Source organism: Lentinula edodes (assembly GCF_021015755.1).
Source record: "Lentinula edodes strain Le(Bin) 0899 ss11 chromosome Unknown C8R40scaffold_22, whole genome shotgun sequence".
Lineage (NCBI taxonomy): Eukaryota > Fungi > Basidiomycota > Agaricomycetes > Agaricales > Omphalotaceae > Lentinula > Lentinula edodes.
The window spans coordinates 590,488-608,221 of NW_025764328.1; the positions used below are offsets into that span (position 1 = coordinate 590,488).

At 45.4% G+C, this 17,734-nt stretch overlaps 8 protein-coding genes across 8 annotated transcripts; 2 read left to right on the forward strand and 6 right to left on the reverse strand.

The window, feature by feature from the left end:
* Positions 1-17: 17 nt before the first annotated feature.
* C8R40DRAFT_1161293 (dehydrogenase E1 and transketolase domain-containing protein 1) lies at positions 18-4,074 on the reverse strand (the record flags this gene model as incomplete). The annotated part of the gene is made up of 18 exons (XM_046230105.1): positions 18-497; positions 568-732; positions 781-881; positions 940-973; positions 1,028-1,140; positions 1,194-1,371; positions 1,421-1,750; positions 1,807-1,906; positions 2,029-2,051; positions 2,106-2,158; positions 2,216-2,325; positions 2,434-2,647; positions 2,700-2,945; positions 2,997-3,063; positions 3,117-3,287; positions 3,338-3,648; positions 3,700-3,758; positions 4,061-4,074. 18 exons carry the CDS (start codon positions 4,072-4,074, stop codon positions 18-20), a joined length of 2,769 nt encoding a protein of 922 aa, XP_046085354.1.
* Positions 4,075-4,644: 570 nt separating this feature from the next.
* C8R40DRAFT_1047968 (uncharacterized protein) lies at positions 4,645-6,512 on the forward strand (the record flags this gene model as incomplete). Its single annotated transcript, XM_046224470.1, has 11 exons — positions 4,645-4,759; positions 4,812-4,922; positions 4,980-5,091; positions 5,138-5,182; positions 5,232-5,384; positions 5,435-5,566; positions 5,618-5,810; positions 5,867-5,916; positions 5,969-6,198; positions 6,258-6,373; positions 6,438-6,512. 11 exons carry the CDS (start codon positions 4,645-4,647, stop codon positions 6,510-6,512), a joined length of 1,332 nt encoding a protein of 443 aa, XP_046085355.1.
* A 987-nt stretch (positions 6,513-7,499) lies between these two features.
* Positions 7,500-8,037, forward strand: C8R40DRAFT_334450 (uncharacterized protein). The gene is made up of 3 exons (XM_046234742.1): positions 7,500-7,690; positions 7,746-7,853; positions 7,906-8,037. The coding sequence occupies exons 1-3, from the start codon at positions 7,532-7,534 to the stop codon at positions 7,918-7,920; spliced, it is 282 nt and encodes a 93-aa protein (XP_046085356.1). The 5' UTR covers positions 7,500-7,531; the 3' UTR covers positions 7,921-8,037.
* A 178-nt stretch (positions 8,038-8,215) lies between these two features.
* C8R40DRAFT_334433 (uncharacterized protein) lies at positions 8,216-9,434 on the reverse strand. Its single transcript, XM_046234741.1, has 5 exons — positions 9,250-9,434; positions 9,087-9,197; positions 8,736-9,028; positions 8,580-8,684; positions 8,216-8,526 (listed from the first exon to the last, which is right to left on the reverse strand). The coding sequence occupies exons 1-5, from the start codon at positions 9,398-9,400 to the stop codon at positions 8,350-8,352; spliced, it is 837 nt and encodes a 278-aa protein (XP_046085357.1). The 5' UTR covers positions 9,401-9,434; the 3' UTR covers positions 8,216-8,349.
* A 1,013-nt stretch (positions 9,435-10,447) lies between these two features.
* C8R40DRAFT_1047809 (uncharacterized protein) lies at positions 10,448-11,741 on the reverse strand (the record flags this gene model as incomplete). The annotated part of the gene is made up of 5 exons (XM_046224462.1): positions 10,448-11,050; positions 11,105-11,272; positions 11,322-11,374; positions 11,425-11,595; positions 11,660-11,741. 5 exons carry the CDS (start codon positions 11,739-11,741, stop codon positions 10,448-10,450), a joined length of 1,077 nt encoding a protein of 358 aa, XP_046085358.1.
* A 51-nt stretch (positions 11,742-11,792) lies between these two features.
* Positions 11,793-13,284, reverse strand: C8R40DRAFT_1110235 (HAD-like domain-containing protein). The gene is made up of 8 exons (XM_046228318.1): positions 13,046-13,284; positions 12,953-12,987; positions 12,778-12,859; positions 12,646-12,725; positions 12,515-12,593; positions 12,326-12,463; positions 12,178-12,269; positions 11,793-12,121 (listed from the first exon to the last, which is right to left on the reverse strand). Exons 1-8 carry the CDS (start codon positions 13,123-13,125, stop codon positions 11,922-11,924), a joined length of 786 nt encoding a protein of 261 aa, XP_046085359.1. The 5' UTR covers positions 13,126-13,284; the 3' UTR covers positions 11,793-11,921.
* A 128-nt stretch (positions 13,285-13,412) lies between these two features.
* C8R40DRAFT_1047948 (inositol oxygenase) lies at positions 13,413-14,687 on the reverse strand (the record flags this gene model as incomplete). Its single annotated transcript, XM_046224468.1, has 7 exons — positions 13,413-13,679; positions 13,763-13,924; positions 13,982-14,056; positions 14,112-14,189; positions 14,250-14,374; positions 14,437-14,559; positions 14,621-14,687. 7 exons carry the CDS (start codon positions 14,685-14,687, stop codon positions 13,413-13,415), a joined length of 897 nt encoding a protein of 298 aa, XP_046085360.1.
* A 1,112-nt stretch (positions 14,688-15,799) lies between these two features.
* On the reverse strand, positions 15,800-17,277 carry C8R40DRAFT_1161298 (Aldo/keto reductase; the record flags this gene model as incomplete). Its single annotated transcript, XM_046230106.1, has 10 exons — positions 15,800-15,861; positions 15,923-15,942; positions 16,009-16,156; positions 16,213-16,396; positions 16,446-16,537; positions 16,590-16,733; positions 16,801-16,891; positions 16,948-17,017; positions 17,077-17,164; positions 17,220-17,277. 10 exons carry the CDS (start codon positions 17,275-17,277, stop codon positions 15,800-15,802), a joined length of 957 nt encoding a protein of 318 aa, XP_046085361.1.
* Between the last annotated feature and the right edge of the window lie 457 nt (positions 17,278-17,734).

Sequence of the window (17,734 nt, forward strand, 5' to 3'; positions counted from 1 at the left end):
TCGTTTACAACAAACAGTCACAGTATTTGAAGTCCTTCGAAAGCAGCCTCGATAACTTTCTGCTGCTGCTCCCTATAAAGTTTCCCCACTCCAGGGGCAGGTAGTGCGCTCTCCTTCCTACCCTTAAATAGAACCCTCGCATCAACACCCAAATCCAAGTCCTTGAGGACCCAATTAAGCCGATCCTTCACATGCGTCCAAGCACCCTGGTTGCGCGGTTCCTCTTGAAGATAAACTACCTCTTTCGTCGCCTCCTGAGGGTATGTCTTCAAAACACTGCGAAGTTCCTGAAAAGGGAAGGGCGCCAATTCCTCTAATCTCACGAAAGATACAAGATTGTCGAGTCCGCGCTCCTTTCGCTCTTTGATCAGGTCGTAGTAAATCTTGCCTGAAAGAACGATGACTCGCTGTGCGGTACCCTGATTCTCAACCAGATCAGGAAGCACGGGCTTGAACGTTGTTCCAGGTTCGAAGTCTGAAAGAGATGATGCAGCAGCCTATTGATCATGGAAGTATCAGCACCAAGAGAAATTCGAAAGTGAAAGGACTCGAGAGAACTGTACTTACAGAAAGCCGTAAAAGTCCTTTAGGAGCTGCAACTACTAAAGGTTTGCGGTAATTCCGCTTCATCTGGCGGCGAAGAAGGTGGAAATACTGTGCTGGGGTAGTGGGGAACACTACATGCATGTTGATGTTGACGGGGGTAACGCCATCATACCTATCATTTGTTAGCTAAAAAGAAGTCAGTTTCTTGAATAGTGTACATACGTGAAAGCTCACCTGCAGGAACCGCTCTAATCTCGAGGAAGAATGTTCTGGACCTGCCCCGTCGAGGCCGTGCGGCAAGAGCATGACGATACCACTCTGCCTCAACCATTTCGCTATGAATGAACAGCATTAAAACGGAACTCTCCAAGTAAATCCATATAATACACTCACTCTCTGATGAGCTGACAAAAGTGTCTATGATGATCTATAGGTCTTGATGTAAACGCACAACACTCGGTGAAAGGTAAGTTCCACTAACTTGTGCACCATTGAAGAAATCTCCGAACTGCGCTTCCCAAATAGGGAGCAATGTCGGTCGTTCCCAACTTGTGCCATACTCGAATCCAAGGACAGCCATCTCGCTCAAAGAACCTACCAGAATCATTGATCAGCCCATACTGATTCCGAATCACCGTAGAACGCACTATTAGCTAATTCAATTTTCCCTTCTCCATCCAACATGTCATTCAGCGGGACTAGAGTCCGTTCATCTCTTTGATCAACCAACATCGCATGACGCTGGCTGAATGTTCCCCGCCCAACATCCTGACCCGAAATCCGTACATCGTAACCCTCCAATAACAATGTCCCGAACGCCATAGCCTGTTTACCCTAATCAGTTACTGAATCGAATGTAAACTGTATAACAAACCTCGGCATTAGCCCAATCAACTCCTAATCCACTCTCAAGACTGCTTAGTCGACTCTTCACATGGCGCTGCAACTTTGGATGCAATTCGAATCCTTCCGGCACATATACACTCGCTTTCCCGACCCTCTCCAACACGTCTCGTTCTACACCAGTATCCGGGTTGCTTATTGCTTCGGTATTCTCAGGCCAAACCATTCCTGTCCATTGTGCCTCGAGCATGGATGCTTTTTGTGGAGCGTATGATGGAACTTGGGAAAGCGCGGCGTCGAGCTGAGATCGATATTGAGTTCGAATGGCATTGATGTCCTCAGGAGTAAGTGTTTCATCGGCCTACGATGAATAAGTTAGTAGAGTAGAAGAAGAGTGAATAAATACTATGAACGTACGATGAGATTCTCCTCATACAGCTGTGGCACAGACCTGCGGGCAGATATCTTCTCATACATGAGAGGGCTAGTAAGACTAGGTAGATCGAGCTCGTTGTGTCTGAAGAGATGTCAGCAAGTATCGAATTTGTTTGGATTGAACCATTACCCCCTGCGGAAGAATTAGTTGAGCTTATTCTAGGTTAAGCGCAAGTCACAATGTGCACACACCAACGTCTATACACGAGAAGGTCCACAATGATGTCCTGATCATAGTGAAAGCGTCAGGATTTGGACACTTGGTGACGTAGTCGACAAACCTTGCGGAAATATTGGCGGTATTTGAAGGCGATGTCCATGGCTTTTACGACGTCTAAGCAGGTTCAGTCTCGCAAAGTACAGTAACGGCTCAACTAGGTGACCCACAAACCTTCCGGATGGTCGCCATTGACATGAAGGATGGGCGCGTTGATCATTTTGCCAACATCCGAGCAGTATAGCGATGATCGTGCTTGCGATGCAGGAGTCGTGTAACCAATACTAATTTACGAGCGTTCAGCGATTTTGGTTAGTATTCAAATCCTGAACTCACTTATTACTGCAGAGAAAAGTTAATCGACGGTCGTCATTAAATGACTTCGGACTCACTCAACGACCAGATGCACCGTTCCTCCGCTAGTAAAGTGTGGCAAGTTACTCAAACCAAGTGACTCCATGACAACTCCTTGCCCAGAAAAACTAGCGTCTCCGTGCAATTGTACACACATGACCTTGTCTCCGAGTTGACAGTCATCCGGGTGTGTTTTCAACAAGGAGTACTGCTTGGCCCGAGTCTTGCCTAATGCAACAGCATTGACGGCCTCTGAAAGATACGTATAAAAACCAAGGCAAATAGAAAGATATTCAAAGCACACCAAGATGCGACGGATTCGGTAACAGCGAGACCTTCAAAGGCTCTTCGGAGCCGTCATATTCCAAATGAGCAGAAGAAACCAGATGACTGATTACATCGCCCTCTACGTCCATTCCTTCCGGGTATTCAGCACCTCCGCGGATCTTGTGAAAAAGGGCAATAGAGGGGTATTGGAGTAGTTGGGGGTCTGTGAGAAAGTTGAGACGTCCGCGATGAGGCATTCCGACGATAATGCGTGATACGGAGCCTGCTGTACCATCAGCAAGGATTGAGAGCTGGACGAGAGACGATGACACACCTCGCGCAGCTGAAGAGAAGAGTGCATCTAAAGCGGGAAGCATAGATTCCCCACCTTCCAACGCGTACTACAACGAAGAAATTTAGCAGAAGCACGATTTGTGATACGTATTTGACAAACGCGTTTGAGATTGGGAAACTTGAGCTGAAGGAAATTATCAAACACTTCACTACGTGCAAGCAAGCCATGAATCCGCCGTTTCAGCTGCTTATCGATGGGTTGCGGCATTGTATTAGATTCAAGCAGGTGAGAGAACCAAAGACGCTCCGTCTTTGATTGTGAGTGCATGTACTGAGAGAAAACCAATAAGAGCATGAATGTAGAAAGCTAATCATTCGCACCTCATAAGCAATCTTTCCAACATACACCTCACGCAGATGCCTAGTAATTTCGTCCAGGGTCCACCATTCCTCCGTATCATTTCGTTGGGCCTCAACCTTTGGATTTGTCCAGATGATACCGTTCACGTTGTACCGTTTGTTACCGTCTTTCAATCCATACCGACTCGGGTTGAGTGCTGCAACTTCAGAATCGCGTGGAATAAGGTCCAGAGGGTCTATCCTTGCTGCTCGGTGGCCATGAGTTCGCACGGAGTCTACATATCGAAGCAATGCAGCGTTGTGGTGCCGGTTCTCCAATTGAGCATTGTTGTCTATGAGATAGTAGTAGAGCACTTTAGACGTGAGAGGTCAGTACTACTCACAATCTGGAAACACAAAAGAAGGAGGTTTTCTAAAGCCAAAGGACTCATCGTGATAGCACCTTCGCGAAGATTTGAAGGACTTTCTGAGCAATTTCCGTTGTAGCATTTACTGCTCAGAATATGCAGGAAACAAGTTCCAATTCGGACCCAGGTCTGAGGCTTGAGGAGCGGATCTCGGATAGGCACGTGAGAGCGCGCTGATGAGGATTATCATTATGCTGGATTATCATTATGGCGGTTAGAACGCAAGCCTTCTCTAAGTGTACTGGAATTATCTTTCTTTTAACGACCACCGACAACTTTTAGGAACGTGTTCGCCACACTTATGAATGTGGTTTCTTTACGAAAACGCGTCTGTCACAGGAATCTCCCCATTGCCGAAGTGTTCTCTCCGAGAACTTTGGTTCAAATTATGGAAGGAGAAAGGAATAAGTTGGTACGTGCTCAATTTACTGTTTGCCCTCAAAATATCTTCTGTAACGTTGATGGTATATAGCCTCATATAGCTCCATTGGCAGGAGAAGCTCACCAAGCTATACAACAATTCAATGAGACTACTCCAAACTTCTTGGCTGGCGCTCCGTATATCAAGGGCCGATACATACATAAGCAGTAAGGACAATGTTTCTACGGATACCTCTCTTCATCCCCTTTTGACGTTTTGTGCTCACCGACTAGGTTGTTGCAACGCAAAACTACGACAGCATTGACAGTAAACCACAACCGATGTCTGATACCAATTTACTCGAGGTATCAGAGAAGGGTCTACCTCGTAGACGAAGCACCAGCTTTCTGCGACAGATGGGCTCCAAGGATATCAGCATCGATTTCGACACCCGCAGGGATATACGATTGGACATCTTGAATCAAGAGCGTCAGGAATTTGCCGCGGAAGAAGGTCATCACAGCGCCTCTCCCTCTTCTCCACCCAGCGCTCGTCCACAAATGCGTCCGTTCACGACAATAGACGGTTCTGATTGGTTCAAAAGTCGATTTGTGAGGGAAGGAAAGAGACAAATCGGGGTTCTGGAGAGCTTGAAAGCTATCGCGACGTCATCGTGTGAATATCCATTTGCTTAAAACATCGCTGCAGAACTAAAGATAATTTCCAGGGTTGAATCTTTTCTACATCTTCATCCCAATCTCATGGGCCTTCCACTTTACGAACCACCAGAATGCAGAAGAGCCTGAGGAAATTTGGCCGTTCACAGTCACATTTACTAGTCAGCACGGATCTCGTACTATCATGAAACCCAATAAATCAGGATCTTTTTCTTTAGTGTCCCTCATTGCTCTTGTGCCTCTAGAGAGATCCCTCGAATATGGAGGCGACCAGATCAGTCTGTATTGCGGAAAAGAAATCGGTGACCTGATCATCGTTACACTAAACAAGTGCGTGTCCTCTCCCCCTTCATTACAGCTCACAAACAAATTGCAGTGCAGTTGAAGCGACTCTTGCCATCATCCTTCTAGTAAAATGCGAGTGAGTGCCGCCTACAATTTCTGATGAGGTCCAGCTCACGAACAGACAGACTACGCCTTCTCCAAGCAACAATCATCGGTGTGGTTCTCCTTCATCTTCTTTTCGTCCCGGGGATCGCGTTCATCATCGGCGGAGCCAAGCTGATCTATCAATCATTAAATCCACACTCGGCTCAGCTCAACCACATTCTCCTTCTCATGGGGTACGAAATACGTCTGTTTTTCAGTAATGTATCCTGATTACCGCGTACAGCGTCCTCACATTGCTTCTCCCAACTGCGCTATTTACCACGGTGGGAACAGCCTCCGCAAATAGTACAACCGATTCCATCCGGGAAATAGTTCTTATGATCAGCCATGGTTCAGCCGTCATACTTCTCGTAGTGTAAGTCGAATCAAATTCCTCTTTCACAGGCACCTCATATCTCTCATACAGGTATGCCTACTCCCGCGTATTCTTATATAACCCCCCAGGCGATGGAAACGCCTTTCGCCCACTCCCGGATGCTCCTACTGCGTTTCTCGAAGAAGAACGAGCTTTGCTAAATGAAGAACCTGAAGTCAACCAATGGGTATGCATTGTTTTTTTGTTGGCTACAATCGCAATTATGGCTCCAACTGCTGAGTGGGTACGTGATCACTGCACAAGTCAAAAAGCTAATCTGACTCCACCAAAAAAATCTAGCTAGTCGATGGCGTCGAGATTGTCAGATCTAGTTCTGAAATCCAAGAAGAGTTAGTAGTCAACTAGCTTTTTCCCCTGAAACTGTACCTACATGAGGACTAGATGGTTTGGCCTTATCCTCCTGCCCTTGTCATCCTTTGCTGCCGATGCAATCCTCGCCCTAGGATACTTCATCCGAACCACAGTGCAATATATCTTAGGATGGAAGCGCCCACCGACGCGTGTCGCCAAAGCGCGTTCGATAGATGTAGCGATACAGTTCAACCTCTTTTGGCTCCCATTCATCATATTACTGGGATGGTGGTCAAATCGCCCTATGACGCTGCTCTTTGGTGAGTACCCGGTCGTGTAAATGAATTTGCAGAAATAGTGAACATTGGTACGCACACAGATACGTTCGAGGTATCCATCCTCATTGGCGCCTGTTTCCTTGTCAACTTCGTGACTGCTGATGCAAAAACGAACTGGGCTGAAGGAGCCACGATGGTTTCGTTTTATGTTATGATTGTGAGTTTTCTCTGGTGTGCTTTATTGAACGTCTGAAAACCTCGACTTAATGGTGCTCGTTCAGGCCCTGACTGCATGGTTTTACACTGGGGACGAAAGGATCACCGCAATCCTTAGTTCGGGCCAATGTTCGGAGTAATAATCCGACTTTCTGCGAAGCAATAAATTACTTTCTACCCGATACTGTACTGTCACTACTCATGCCTCAATTAAGAGATTATTTTGGTGTAGTCAGGCCACTTTTCGTTGGCTACATTCGTTCACCAACACTTTATTGGGTCGATCTCCGAGCTATTACTTTGAAATTTTATTAACGATCTCTCAAAAAACACTACGACATCTTTGCCGCTCTAGCATTTGCAGCCTAGGATCTCGGAGGTAACCCAAACTTAATGCTACCTTTTGGACAGAAGAGAATCAGAATGTGAGTCTCTGTCTCTATGTCTGGGAACTCCTGAATCCGCGCATCTTTTAAAATTATGTATATGCTTCCATTCCTACAAGATCAAGCCCTTGCCGGTTCCACAATTTCTTCAATGGGCCAAGTACTAGCTTGCCGGCGGACTCCACACCTCCTCTACGTCAATGGTTCTATGAGATTCCATGCAACATCGGTATTGCCTAGCAATTTAAATTTTGTTTTCTTCTCGTCAAAAGCAGGTCCGGCAGGAGCAAGTCGCAATTAATCAAAACCTGAAGCATCTGCCACAGCCGTACCAACCACTCATCAACCCCGAGATGTCGCCTGGTTTTAAACGTGTGCTTCTTCGATATAGTTTGCGACACCACTGGCTTTCTTTTTTGTGTTCTTTATCTACGACAGGAGCAAACTACTAGCAAATTTCGCCACTTCAGATGAAATCTTGACATTAATCCAGGTCCATGTGTTTTTACTAGCACAAGAGTTCCCTACAACCGCATAGGTCGCCATGAGTGTATCATTCACGTCAAGAGCAAGAGAAGCTGCTAAATAATTTCGCCACACCCGCAACCACCTCATCTAGATTTTATTATCATCATGGGATGCAGATGGCGAGTGGAAAGGATTTCACCTATGACAAAGTCAAGCCGTATGAGGCTCCCATTCAAGAACGAAGAATGGTATAAAAAGGAGCCCTAATTTTCAATGTTCCTCCAACCCTCTAAGCTAATTCTGCCATGCACTTCATCACCAAAGCTCTTGCATTTGCTTCGATTGTCTCCGTTGCTTCAGCGTCGCTGCTCGTGCAGCGCCAGTGCATTGGAATCGGCCTTTCCTGTGGCCCCAGTATCGGCAGTTGCTGCCCAGGATTCACATGTACTGATGTTATTCTGGGTGTATGTTTATCCAGAATCTCTATTGGGGCTGAATACTGACTCTTGTCTTTTGAAGGAATCGATATGCACACCAAATTTATGTGGTGCTGTAGGCGACCCGTGTATCACCTTGCCCACGGGCAATAGTACCTGTTGTGAAGGCCTCAGCTGCTCGGCAGAATTGGTTGGACTCGAATTTCCATTCATCGATGGCTGAGTCTCACAATCTTTTCTAGAATTGCCAAGCGTGAAAGAAAGACTAGCTTCGATGTTGTATGGTGTTCAAATTTGACCTCGGTATTCTTAGGGAATTCAACTTCCCATTCATGTCTCGGGATTCAACTCCCACATTTACCTGTTCATCCATCGTAATGTATTATTCAGACAAACTTTGAATTATTGAACAACTTCAAGCAATTCTGTTGCTGAGGATCGGAAATAGTGAGAGCACCACCCACCTTCTACACACAATCGTGGTCGTACTTAGCGAGACATAAGGCGGAAGGCCCTTTTTCAAGAGGAAGGGATGGCGTTGTGACAGATTGGAGGCATCTAAAAGCCAGAAAAGGCTCTATATAATGTGACTATATGCATTTAACTAAACGACATCATTATCTGTATCTATAGTACAACGCACATTACAATTTCAGAACTCGGAACTTTCTGGATAATACAGTCAGTCAAGCTACATGTCCAATCACACGAGCTATAGCAAGCTTCCAGTCACGGAGGGTATTAGGCCCAGTATTCAAAACTGGCATATTTGGGTAATACCCAGCAAAATAGGCATATGATTGGTCATACGTGAGATTGTCAATCGATGCCTGATTATCGAGTCTTGGGAGGATCACATTTGGCTGTAGGAATGAGATCAGTGGAAGAGTTGACATACAAGGAATGAGCTGCTAACATGTCCTGGTCTGTCAACGCTAAGGCCCCATGGCTTCCTACCATCTGAAAAGGGAATCTCATAGAAAGGACCACTATTGTTCACATTCCGCTGTCCATTACAGTCCTATATACTGCATGAATAGATGGACAACTTGAAAGTAGGCAGCAAACATACCTTCCCATCCCGAATTAGAAGCGTCGATGTATCCAACCTCAAAGTATTCACACTATCCTTGATGGTGCTGACATCATCCTTGAGGGTGTTGACATCGTCCTTGATGGTGTTGACATTTTCCTTGATGTTGTTGACATCGTCCTTGATGTTGTTGACATCGTCCTTGATGTTGTTGACATCGTCCTTGATGTTGTTGACATTGTCCTTGATGTTGTTGACATCGTCCTTGATGTTGTTGACATCGTTCACTAAAGGAACAAAATTGGCTTGGTTCCATTGTTGGAACCAAAGCGCTATCAAGAATCAAAATACTTAGTTGCAGAAAAGTATAGCAAGAAAATATGAACATACGTGCACCCGCAACACCAGTTCCTGACTTTATCACAGCCTCTTTATAACAAAAACATGCAGCAACTGCTTCATCACTGACATATTCATTGGATGTAGGTGGGGCAGCATCATCTGTAGAGCGATAGATTTGACATCAGTGGCACTTTGGTGGCTGTTGACTTACCACGATACCTCAGAGCACGATTGGCAAGACGGACAGCTTCAATTACCTCAGCCGGTGTAGGAGGATTCTGGGGAGGATTTTGAGGGAGACCTATCCGTCCGTACTGATGGTTGGGGCCCTGCGCGAGTAAAGCAATTGGGTTTGCTGCCATGGATGTTGTATTGAAGAAACAAACGCGTCGAATCACGAAATGTCACGCAGCAATCATGTCACATGACTTCTGAATTGTAAATCCAATTCAGTTGTTCTTCATTCCGAGCAGATATGAGTGCCCCTTTGATTTTTTTCTTTTCATTTTATTGCGCGCGGGGGCGAACCTCATGATGCGCATAGTCTAATTACAAGGTCCCTGGCCTGCTCTAAGTCCTCCAGGCAACGAAAGCCCCCAGATGGATCTACATCCCCCTGTGGTCCAACTCGTCCTAGAGTTGTTAAATATTCGTGCTTCACCCCGTAACCCTCTACAAGCAGCCCATTTCGCTTTCAGCAAGTCTCTATCAACTTTGCTTCAATACTACCATTCCATAACACAACAAGCATCGACTAATTTGCCCATTGGGCTCGCCGACCTCATCAATGACCCTTTTTCGTTTCCTCAACGTCTCCGCGCTGTACACTGTGTAGTCATTCTCAATTTCGATGCTTTATGCGCCCAAAAATATCTATAAGCAGATGTACCTCAGCATCGTTGCCCCCACAAAAGAGATCTGAACCGTGTCGCTGATAAGACTACAACGTATATGATTCCTTTTCGCGGACCTCCTGTACTTATGTACGTTATATCAGATTGTGCTTGGTCAATCCAATGTCGACAGATACGCGTATGTTTGTGACAATAGTGCAAAGGTATAAATTGTTGAATACTTTCATTCAACTCCCTGCCTCCTTCATGGATCACATCTTCGGTTGAAGATTTCGCCCAACCGCTCGACAACATTCTTCACGACTTACGACTCACGCCGTCCGCTTGGCAACCTCGCTCGATGGTAGCTGTAAGTTTGGTCTCTGACCACAGTTTCCCTTGAATATGTAGATTGATCGATAACACGAAAAAATTCAAAAATTTGTTCGTGAATGACAATGAGATGTTCCCCAATGAAGGAAATTCGCCTTGGTGTAGAGGGATATATCGAAGTAATAATAAGCCCCCATATTCCCACTCGGTCTGATGCTTACTCAGAGTTTTCTGCCAAACACATCACCTCATCTCCCTCGCACCTTCCATACCTTTCCTGAGCATATCTAGGACCTGTAGGTTCTGCCGTCTCTGCTGCTCGACAGCACCACCCATCGCCTCTTGCCACCATCGTTCGTCCTCTGGAAGCTCTTTCCATCCTCCACGGAAGAATGCTTGCAGTTTCTTGATACTTCCACCGTGAAGTGTTGATGCAATTGGCTTGACTTTGTCCCAGTGAGGCGGCGGGTTGGTCAAAGAATATGGCTCGGGGGTAGGCGTATCGGAAGTAGAGACAGGAGGGACACAAAGCCCGTTTGCGGCAAAAACCACAGCAGGAGGAACCGTGATACGACCCATTTTGAAACACATTTGTGAGATAGTTATCGTGTGGAGTGTAGCCCCATCAGGTTCCCCGGTTGATAGCAGTTTCGATGCCAACTTATCCATATCTGTGGGTGGCACTGGCGTTGTACTATTCACTGGCGTGCTGGACATGGAAACTCCACTTGAGTTGACCGGAGCGTGAAAAAAGGATGGGGAGATTTCTGCGTCATTTTTCTTAGCCGTAGAGGAGCCTTTGTTTTTGCCCTGGCTTTTCGTGACAAAACGACACACGATATATATCTGACGATTGGTGTAGTCAGAAGAGTGTAGACAAACAAATGTTCGAGGTCGTACCCATTTTTCGTCCCAAGCTCCAAGAGTAACCCTCACTTCATATTTGGCCAGAATCGGTATTTCGCGCACAAAGTGAAAATGAGTTCCAGCCAGCGGGATGACACCACCAGCGATGATAAATTTCGGCAGCAAATGGCAAGCGAGTTTAAATCTAGCAGCGTCAAGAGCCTGCTAAATGCGTTAGATGTAGAAGTTGTCTTAATGTCCATTATGTAACCTTTGCGTAGCTTGAATTGCTAAGGTGAAAGTTGTAGTCGCTCTCATCGATACCTGGTCAAGTTATTATTAACGTTCGCTTGTCAAACATCTCGACAACTTACTGGCCCAAGAGCGAAACAATGTTGACTGAAACGGGCTTGCTCCAACCGGCGTCAGAGAATCGATCCAACGTTCGAACGCGTTTTCCTTGGCAGACTTGGACATAAAGATTGCCCTTATTTTGAAAAAGAAATGCGAGGACCAGATATAGATCAAAGGTCGGAAAATGCGAACTGAAAACAAATAGTTCAAAGTGGCTGTTCCTTGTAGTATGAGGTAGTATGATATGTTACTGACAGTGCCAGACCGTAGGGAAGGCGCGTATGTTGAGTAGGAGCAATAAACCAAGCAGCCATTTTCCGACTTGGCCCAAAAACATCTAGAACAGTAAGAGATGGAGGAGAAGAAGCGTTCATTCATTTGGGACTAATGATTAATCACCCCATATATTGACCAGCGCCTAATAGTAAATTTGGCAATTAATTACACGACATTTTACAAAGGTCATATCTATTGGAAGACCAATCTAGGGGTAGTTGCTGGGGAATGAGTTTGACGGTCAAGCATGACCAATGTTCAAGGCCTCCTGAACAGTCTTCTCGCCTTTCACTACAGACTGCACTATAGGAAGCGCATTAGAAAAATCCTTGAACAGGATATGCTTGATCCCCAGTTTAGTACAATACGCCGCGAGGTCGTTCTCTCCATATTCTTTCTCTTTGACAAACAGTACGTCGGCATGTTTTGCAGCAGACATGTCTGAACAGCATCAGCCCCATATCACGGAATCCGGCGATAGCGATCATCATACTAACCTGATACGCCATCTCCAAAGAAAAATAATGTTGGAGGGTGTTCCAAATCGCGATAGGGTAAAATGGCTTGAGATTTGTCATGGCCGAAACCACTAGATACGCGAAAGACTGTTCAGCAAGGTATGTGATCAATAGCATTTTGACTCGCCTGGTGGGGTGTCTGAACTTGATCCCCCAAGTACCATCGGGCCTAAGTTCGACATCATTCGAGATGATTTCAATCTCATTGGCAGACTCCTCTCCGACGAGATTGGTAAGTACCGCACGGATAGTAGGGGTCATTCCACTGCAAAAGCATCTCAATCCATGCCATGGGCGTCAAGTTGGCAGAGCAAACCTTGAGACGATTATGACGGGGATGTCATTGGCCTTGCACCAGGCGTAAAATTCTTTGAATCCTGGGTCTAATTTGATGTCTGGCGTACGTCCTTAATTCATGTATCTTGCAAAGCGTTCGGATGCACCTACTCTTTCGCAAAATTTCTTTGCATTCTTCAAACGAGTGTCCATTGGCAACGACGCTAGCCAGCATTTCACGAAAACCATCTCTATTCCAAATGTTAAGATCCAGTAAACAGCAAGTCAATCTCGTTTATTCACCTAAAAGTTGTCTTCTCATGCAAAATTTCCATGTTCAGATCTCGCCTTCTATCCCGCCCAAATCCCAAATTATCCGTCATGTCTTTTCAAGTTGCATCGACAAAGTTCGCGGATGACGGACAGCCGGAAGCGCATCGTTAATCGCTAATACACGTCCGTGATCCAAAAAACCCACAATCGTTGGAATCGTACGTGGTTATTGTGCCATCCCTGGTGTCGTTGGACTGTGAGTACAAAATTTAACATAACTTGAAGGTGTTCTACCAACCAGTCAGAAAGTACGACGAATTTCTTGTCGTTGTGGATCGGTGGATACGGCAGTGTGCTTTCAGGTGCAGCCTCGTTCATCGTGGTGGATGTCGATGAAGAGAAATGAAGTTTTCAATATCAAAACGCACTTTGGACCGATACGTGACTAAATTTTATTTTTAATCTTATCAAAACGCGTCCCTAAAGCATTGCAAAATTTCGATATATATGCAAATCATAGGTATAGATACGTAGCACATTACAAAAATTGATTATACGTAGGGAGAAATAGATACACCGATTACTTATTTCAACGAAGATTAGTTCGACAATCACTTTGTAAGATTAATTACCAAAAATGGTCCATACATATGTGTTTTGGACATCTACCAATCAAGGACTGTAGGGAAGAATTTTGCGATGAGACCTTCGTAGTACGGACGTAGCTTGGCAGGATCGCAGCTTCCATCGCTCTTGCTGTAAAGGTCATAAGGGTTGAATGCCTGCACGGCTTCGAGCGACTTTTGATCCTTCTCGTTCATTAAATGAGTATAGGCACCCTCACGGTGCCAAGGGTAGAAGCTGTGGTAACGAATCATAGCGAGAGCTTCTTCGGGAAGTGTGCTTTGATCTTTGAGGACATGATACAAGTACTGCGAAAAAAAAGCATGCGTGTTTAGAGGGAGACCGAGGTTCGCGGGAGGATTGTGAAACACGACTCTGCGTTCTTACTCACCTCATCATGGCCCCAAGATAGCATAACATTGTCTAGCCCACAATGTGGCTCGTAAATCCCATACTTGGTGCTGTACACGACGTCCTGAGAGTCCGGGTTACCCTCAAAAGTGTGGGGGTAAATGATTTTCTCGGAGAACTTGCAACCGACAACAAATGTATCCTTTGGTGGATAATGTCAGATCATTCGGCCGGGCGGGAAGACGTGTCAATAGCTTACCCCCACAACGTCCCATTGGCCTTGGGATCCGAACATGGACAGGAGCTTGCCTAGATCATGAACGAGACCTGTGACCTAGCATAAGAGTTATTCACTTGGTTCTGGACAACAAACATATTCACAAACTCACCTGCATCCATTCTGGTTTACCATCCCGACGGATAGCTTCCGCGGTCTGAAGTAAATGTTCGATTTGCGACAGATTCGTCTGTAACGCAGCGTCAATTATAGGCATCAAACCGAATACCAGAGGTACAGATAGACTCACGTCAGGATCTGATTCATCCACAAGGGTATTGAGCATCTCCATCGCTTCCCATACACCCATGCGAGCGCGTTTTTTGCTATTGAATTCAACCCGAGCCTTGATGTTGAACTCAACTGTCTGTTTCTCTGTGATAGACAAGGGACAGCGATGAACATTAGCAGAACGATGACGTACTCGACATGCGTACCATGTTGTTCCTTGTAAAAATTTTTCACCCGGTCACAAGCAGCGTCATAGTCCCGGAATTGCGTCTTGTCCTTCTCCTGGTCAAATTTGGACTCTTCGTTCCATTTCCCCTTGAGCACATTGACTGAAAGAACCACAGAATTAAGATTGAATTTGAGAATAAAATAAGTAGGAAAGATAAGCACCGTGGTCGATAGCGTCAGAAGTTTCGTCGAGAGCACGACCAGCGTTGTAAATAACGGCAATAGGCATATCGGTGGAAGCTGGAGTGGAACGATAGCTGGAGAGAGAAAGAAAGAAGGAAGGAAGGAATGATGCCAGTATGGAACTTTCAAGTGAAAGCTCTTTTGTACCTTGTCGGAATAAATCCAATGACTGTACTGTCAAGATACTGTTTTGGAGATTGGAGACGCCGGCAATCCTGTAAGGGCTGGTATGAATTGCATATGAAACTGGAATTGCCGTTCGCAGGAAAAATTTTTTTCTATCGCAACCCACAGCAAATGTCTAAGCAATTCATTTTTGAATAAGGCTGCAGTGCAGGGCGGAGAGATAGTAATTTGCGGAGTGAAGATGATGGGAGTAGATGGGAGTCCGGATATTCCGACGTAGTTGCCACGTGTTTTCGCTGAACCATTCAATCCGCCTTTTGCTTTGTACACAGGCGTACACCCCCTGTAGAACCCTAAAGAAGTGATAAACGTGCAAAACCCGAGGCAGCAATACTCTTGCATCATTGACCCAGAATTTAGATCACTTAGATATGAGCGTCGATAATGCCTTGTCCGCAATTAGACCTCGCAAAATGAATCAAAGTATGTCTAAAATGAAATGAACGTGGAATGAGATTTTAGCCTGGCATGATTTCTTATCCACTGAGATTTCCGAAGCCAGACCAATCCTGGTCCAATCTGCGTTTCATGTTCATCTGCACTGTGCAGTAAACTAGATGGTCCTTGCGGGCTCGGAATTGGAGGTCGGAATGCCCTTTGCCCTCAGCTGTTCCTGGTAGCTTCAAGCATGTCCCTCAATCATATATCCCTTGCAAGATACCATCGAAAGCCGAATGAATTGATCTGAAAGGTTGTCAGTCATTATGAGCGTTACTTACTGCAACGCAGACAAAATCGAACAGCGGTAGCCATTGTGAACTACAATTCCATATAGCGAGATATACATCACAGAGACCGAAGTCAAGGCACCCCTCATTGTCGGTGAAGGAGAGGTCTGAAAATGGTGGGTGCATTCTGGGCGTCACTTGAAAGATTACACACAAAAAGGATTACATGGTCTACAAATACTCATAAACATATTCACCTGGTTTTTCTTTCTCAAACTGAGAGAGTCTCCTATCAATGTTCCAACTAAGCCGTTGGTTGAGGTTGGGGCATCGGCGCAGTCCAGTTGTCAAATCCCAGGTCAACAGCTAAATTTATGGGTCAAGTACAAGTGAGAACGGAGCAGGAAGAACAAGTAATTTCACATACGCCACGGAGGCATGATGAGCCTACACAAATCACGCCAAAAATGATCAGTGACATGAAAACTCAAAAGAGGAAACTATATTTACTACCTCTTCTGCTTTCCTGAAGCCGCGAGTCCGTCGAGCTCCGCAATATCTTCCTTGTCAAGCTTTCCGATTGCATTTATGGTTCCAGTGAGGTTGGAAGTGATACGTGAAGGAGTGACGGATTTCGGAAGTGCAACAATATCATGGACCACTGAAGAAAAAAATAATCTAGTTAGCGAAAAGACCGATTGAGTGATTCGGACATACCAAGCCAGCCGAGTAGAACATCTGAAGGCTGCAAACTGTGCTTCTGTGCAATCTTTAGCACGACGTCATCTTTGAGCAGCGGCGAGTTCGTAGAACCCAGAGGTGAATATGCTTGCGGTACTATTCCTTTGGAACGGCAATATGCAAGCAACTCATGTTGAGGGTTGTAGGGGTGCAATTCCAGCTTCATTTCATTTTAGCGAATGTATATTGTGTGGAGATCTTTTACGCACTTGATTAACTGCAGGAATAACTTCTGCAGAAGGAAGAATTTCTTCGATCTTCTTCACGGAGAAGTTACTTATGCCAATAGTCTTGACCTTGCCTATATGATGGTCATGAGGCTTTGTTATAAAAATATAGAAAGACAGATTTACCCTTTTGAACCAGTGCTTCCATTTGCTTCCAAGTATCAGACAGCTTCCAGGAGTGTACGACATCGCGCAAACCGTTAGGGAGAGTAGGAAAAGCAGGATGATTGCCCTTTGGATTCAAGGCGATTGGCCAATGGATTAGATATACTGCATGAAAAATCCCGTGGAAACGATTACGCGTATATTTCGACACAAAAATTGACTGGAAGCTTACAATCCAGGTAATCAGTTCCAAGATTGGCTAGGGTTTCATCCAGAGCCTCCTCAACGCGGGAATGATATGTTCCCCAAACCTTGCTGGTAATCTGTGTGTATAGTAATAATCAAGCTTCTGTGGCAGCAATATGGAAATGCTACGAACGAAAACCTCCGACCTAGGCACACCAGACTGTCTGATACCCTCACCCACCTCCTTCTCATTATTGTAGCCCCTTGCCCAAGAGTGAATTCCCATACAACGAATGGAGATTCAAGAAGCAGGAATGCTTACCAAGCGCAATCGATATGTCTGTATCCAGCTTCTTTCAGCGCATAAGCGACGGCTGCAACAACTTCCGAAGGCTGAGATTGCCAGGTGCCTTTGGAAGTAACATGAGACAAATTCTGTGTGTCGGAGTAATGTGAATAGCTTACCGAGACCAATAGCTGGAATCTGTACGCCGTTATTGAGCTTAATGGTGGGAACGGACATGATGAGAGTGAAGTTTTGGCAACAACGTTGATTCATCGATTGTACTCATTTAATATGTACTGACGGCCCGCCTCTGGTCATACGGACCGAGGGCGACGGGCCGACTGGATCGCTTATTTCTCGTTCAAACTTCAAGCTCGAAGGCAGTTCTCCATCCATTCTCAATGTCAATTGAACAGTGGGAGGAATTGGAAGGAAGGCAACGAAGGATTTTAGATGTGTGACATGGTCCAAAGTACTCAGCGTCGGTTTCCAGTTGAATCCTACACTGGAAACCTGGATCACTGTGGGCAACCAACGACGTAACTACATGGAACAATCATTGGCAAGTCTACAGAAAGTGTAACGGAAAGTTATATCAAGTTCACATGGATGTTACATAACAACAGATAACTCACGCCAACATATCCAGAGCAACTTAGGCCGCTGCAACAGGAGTCAGTGGGAAGCACTGAAC

Coding starts and splice junctions, on each gene's coding strand:
- C8R40DRAFT_334450 (XM_046234742.1), top strand. CDS start 7,532: ATGCACTTCATCACCAAAGCTCTTGCATTTGCTTCGATTGTCTCCGTT. Junction 7,691..7,745: donor GTACTGATGTTATTCTGGGT/GTATGTTTATCC, acceptor TGTCTTTTGAAG/GAATCGATATGCACACCAAA.
- C8R40DRAFT_334433 (XM_046234741.1), bottom strand. CDS start 9,400: ATGGCAGCAAACCCAATTGCTTTACTCGCGCAGGGCCCCAACCATCAG. Junction 8,685..8,735: donor TTCTAATTCGGGATGGGAAG/GTATGTTTGCTG, acceptor TGCAGTATATAG/GACTGTAATGGACAGCGGAA. Junction 8,527..8,579: donor GCGTTGACAGACCAGGACAT/GTTAGCAGCTCA, acceptor TCATTCCTACAG/CCAAATGTGATCCTCCCAAG.
- C8R40DRAFT_1110235 (XM_046228318.1), bottom strand. CDS start 13,125: ATGAACGAGGCTGCACCTGAAAGCACACTGCCGTATCCACCGATCCAC. Junction 12,594..12,645: donor CAAAGAAATTTTGCGAAAGA/GTAGGTGCATCC, acceptor GACGTACGCCAG/ACATCAAATTAGACCCAGGA. Junction 12,122..12,177: donor CTTTGGAGATGGCGTATCAG/GTTAGTATGATG, acceptor GATGCTGTTCAG/ACATGTCTGCTGCAAAACAT.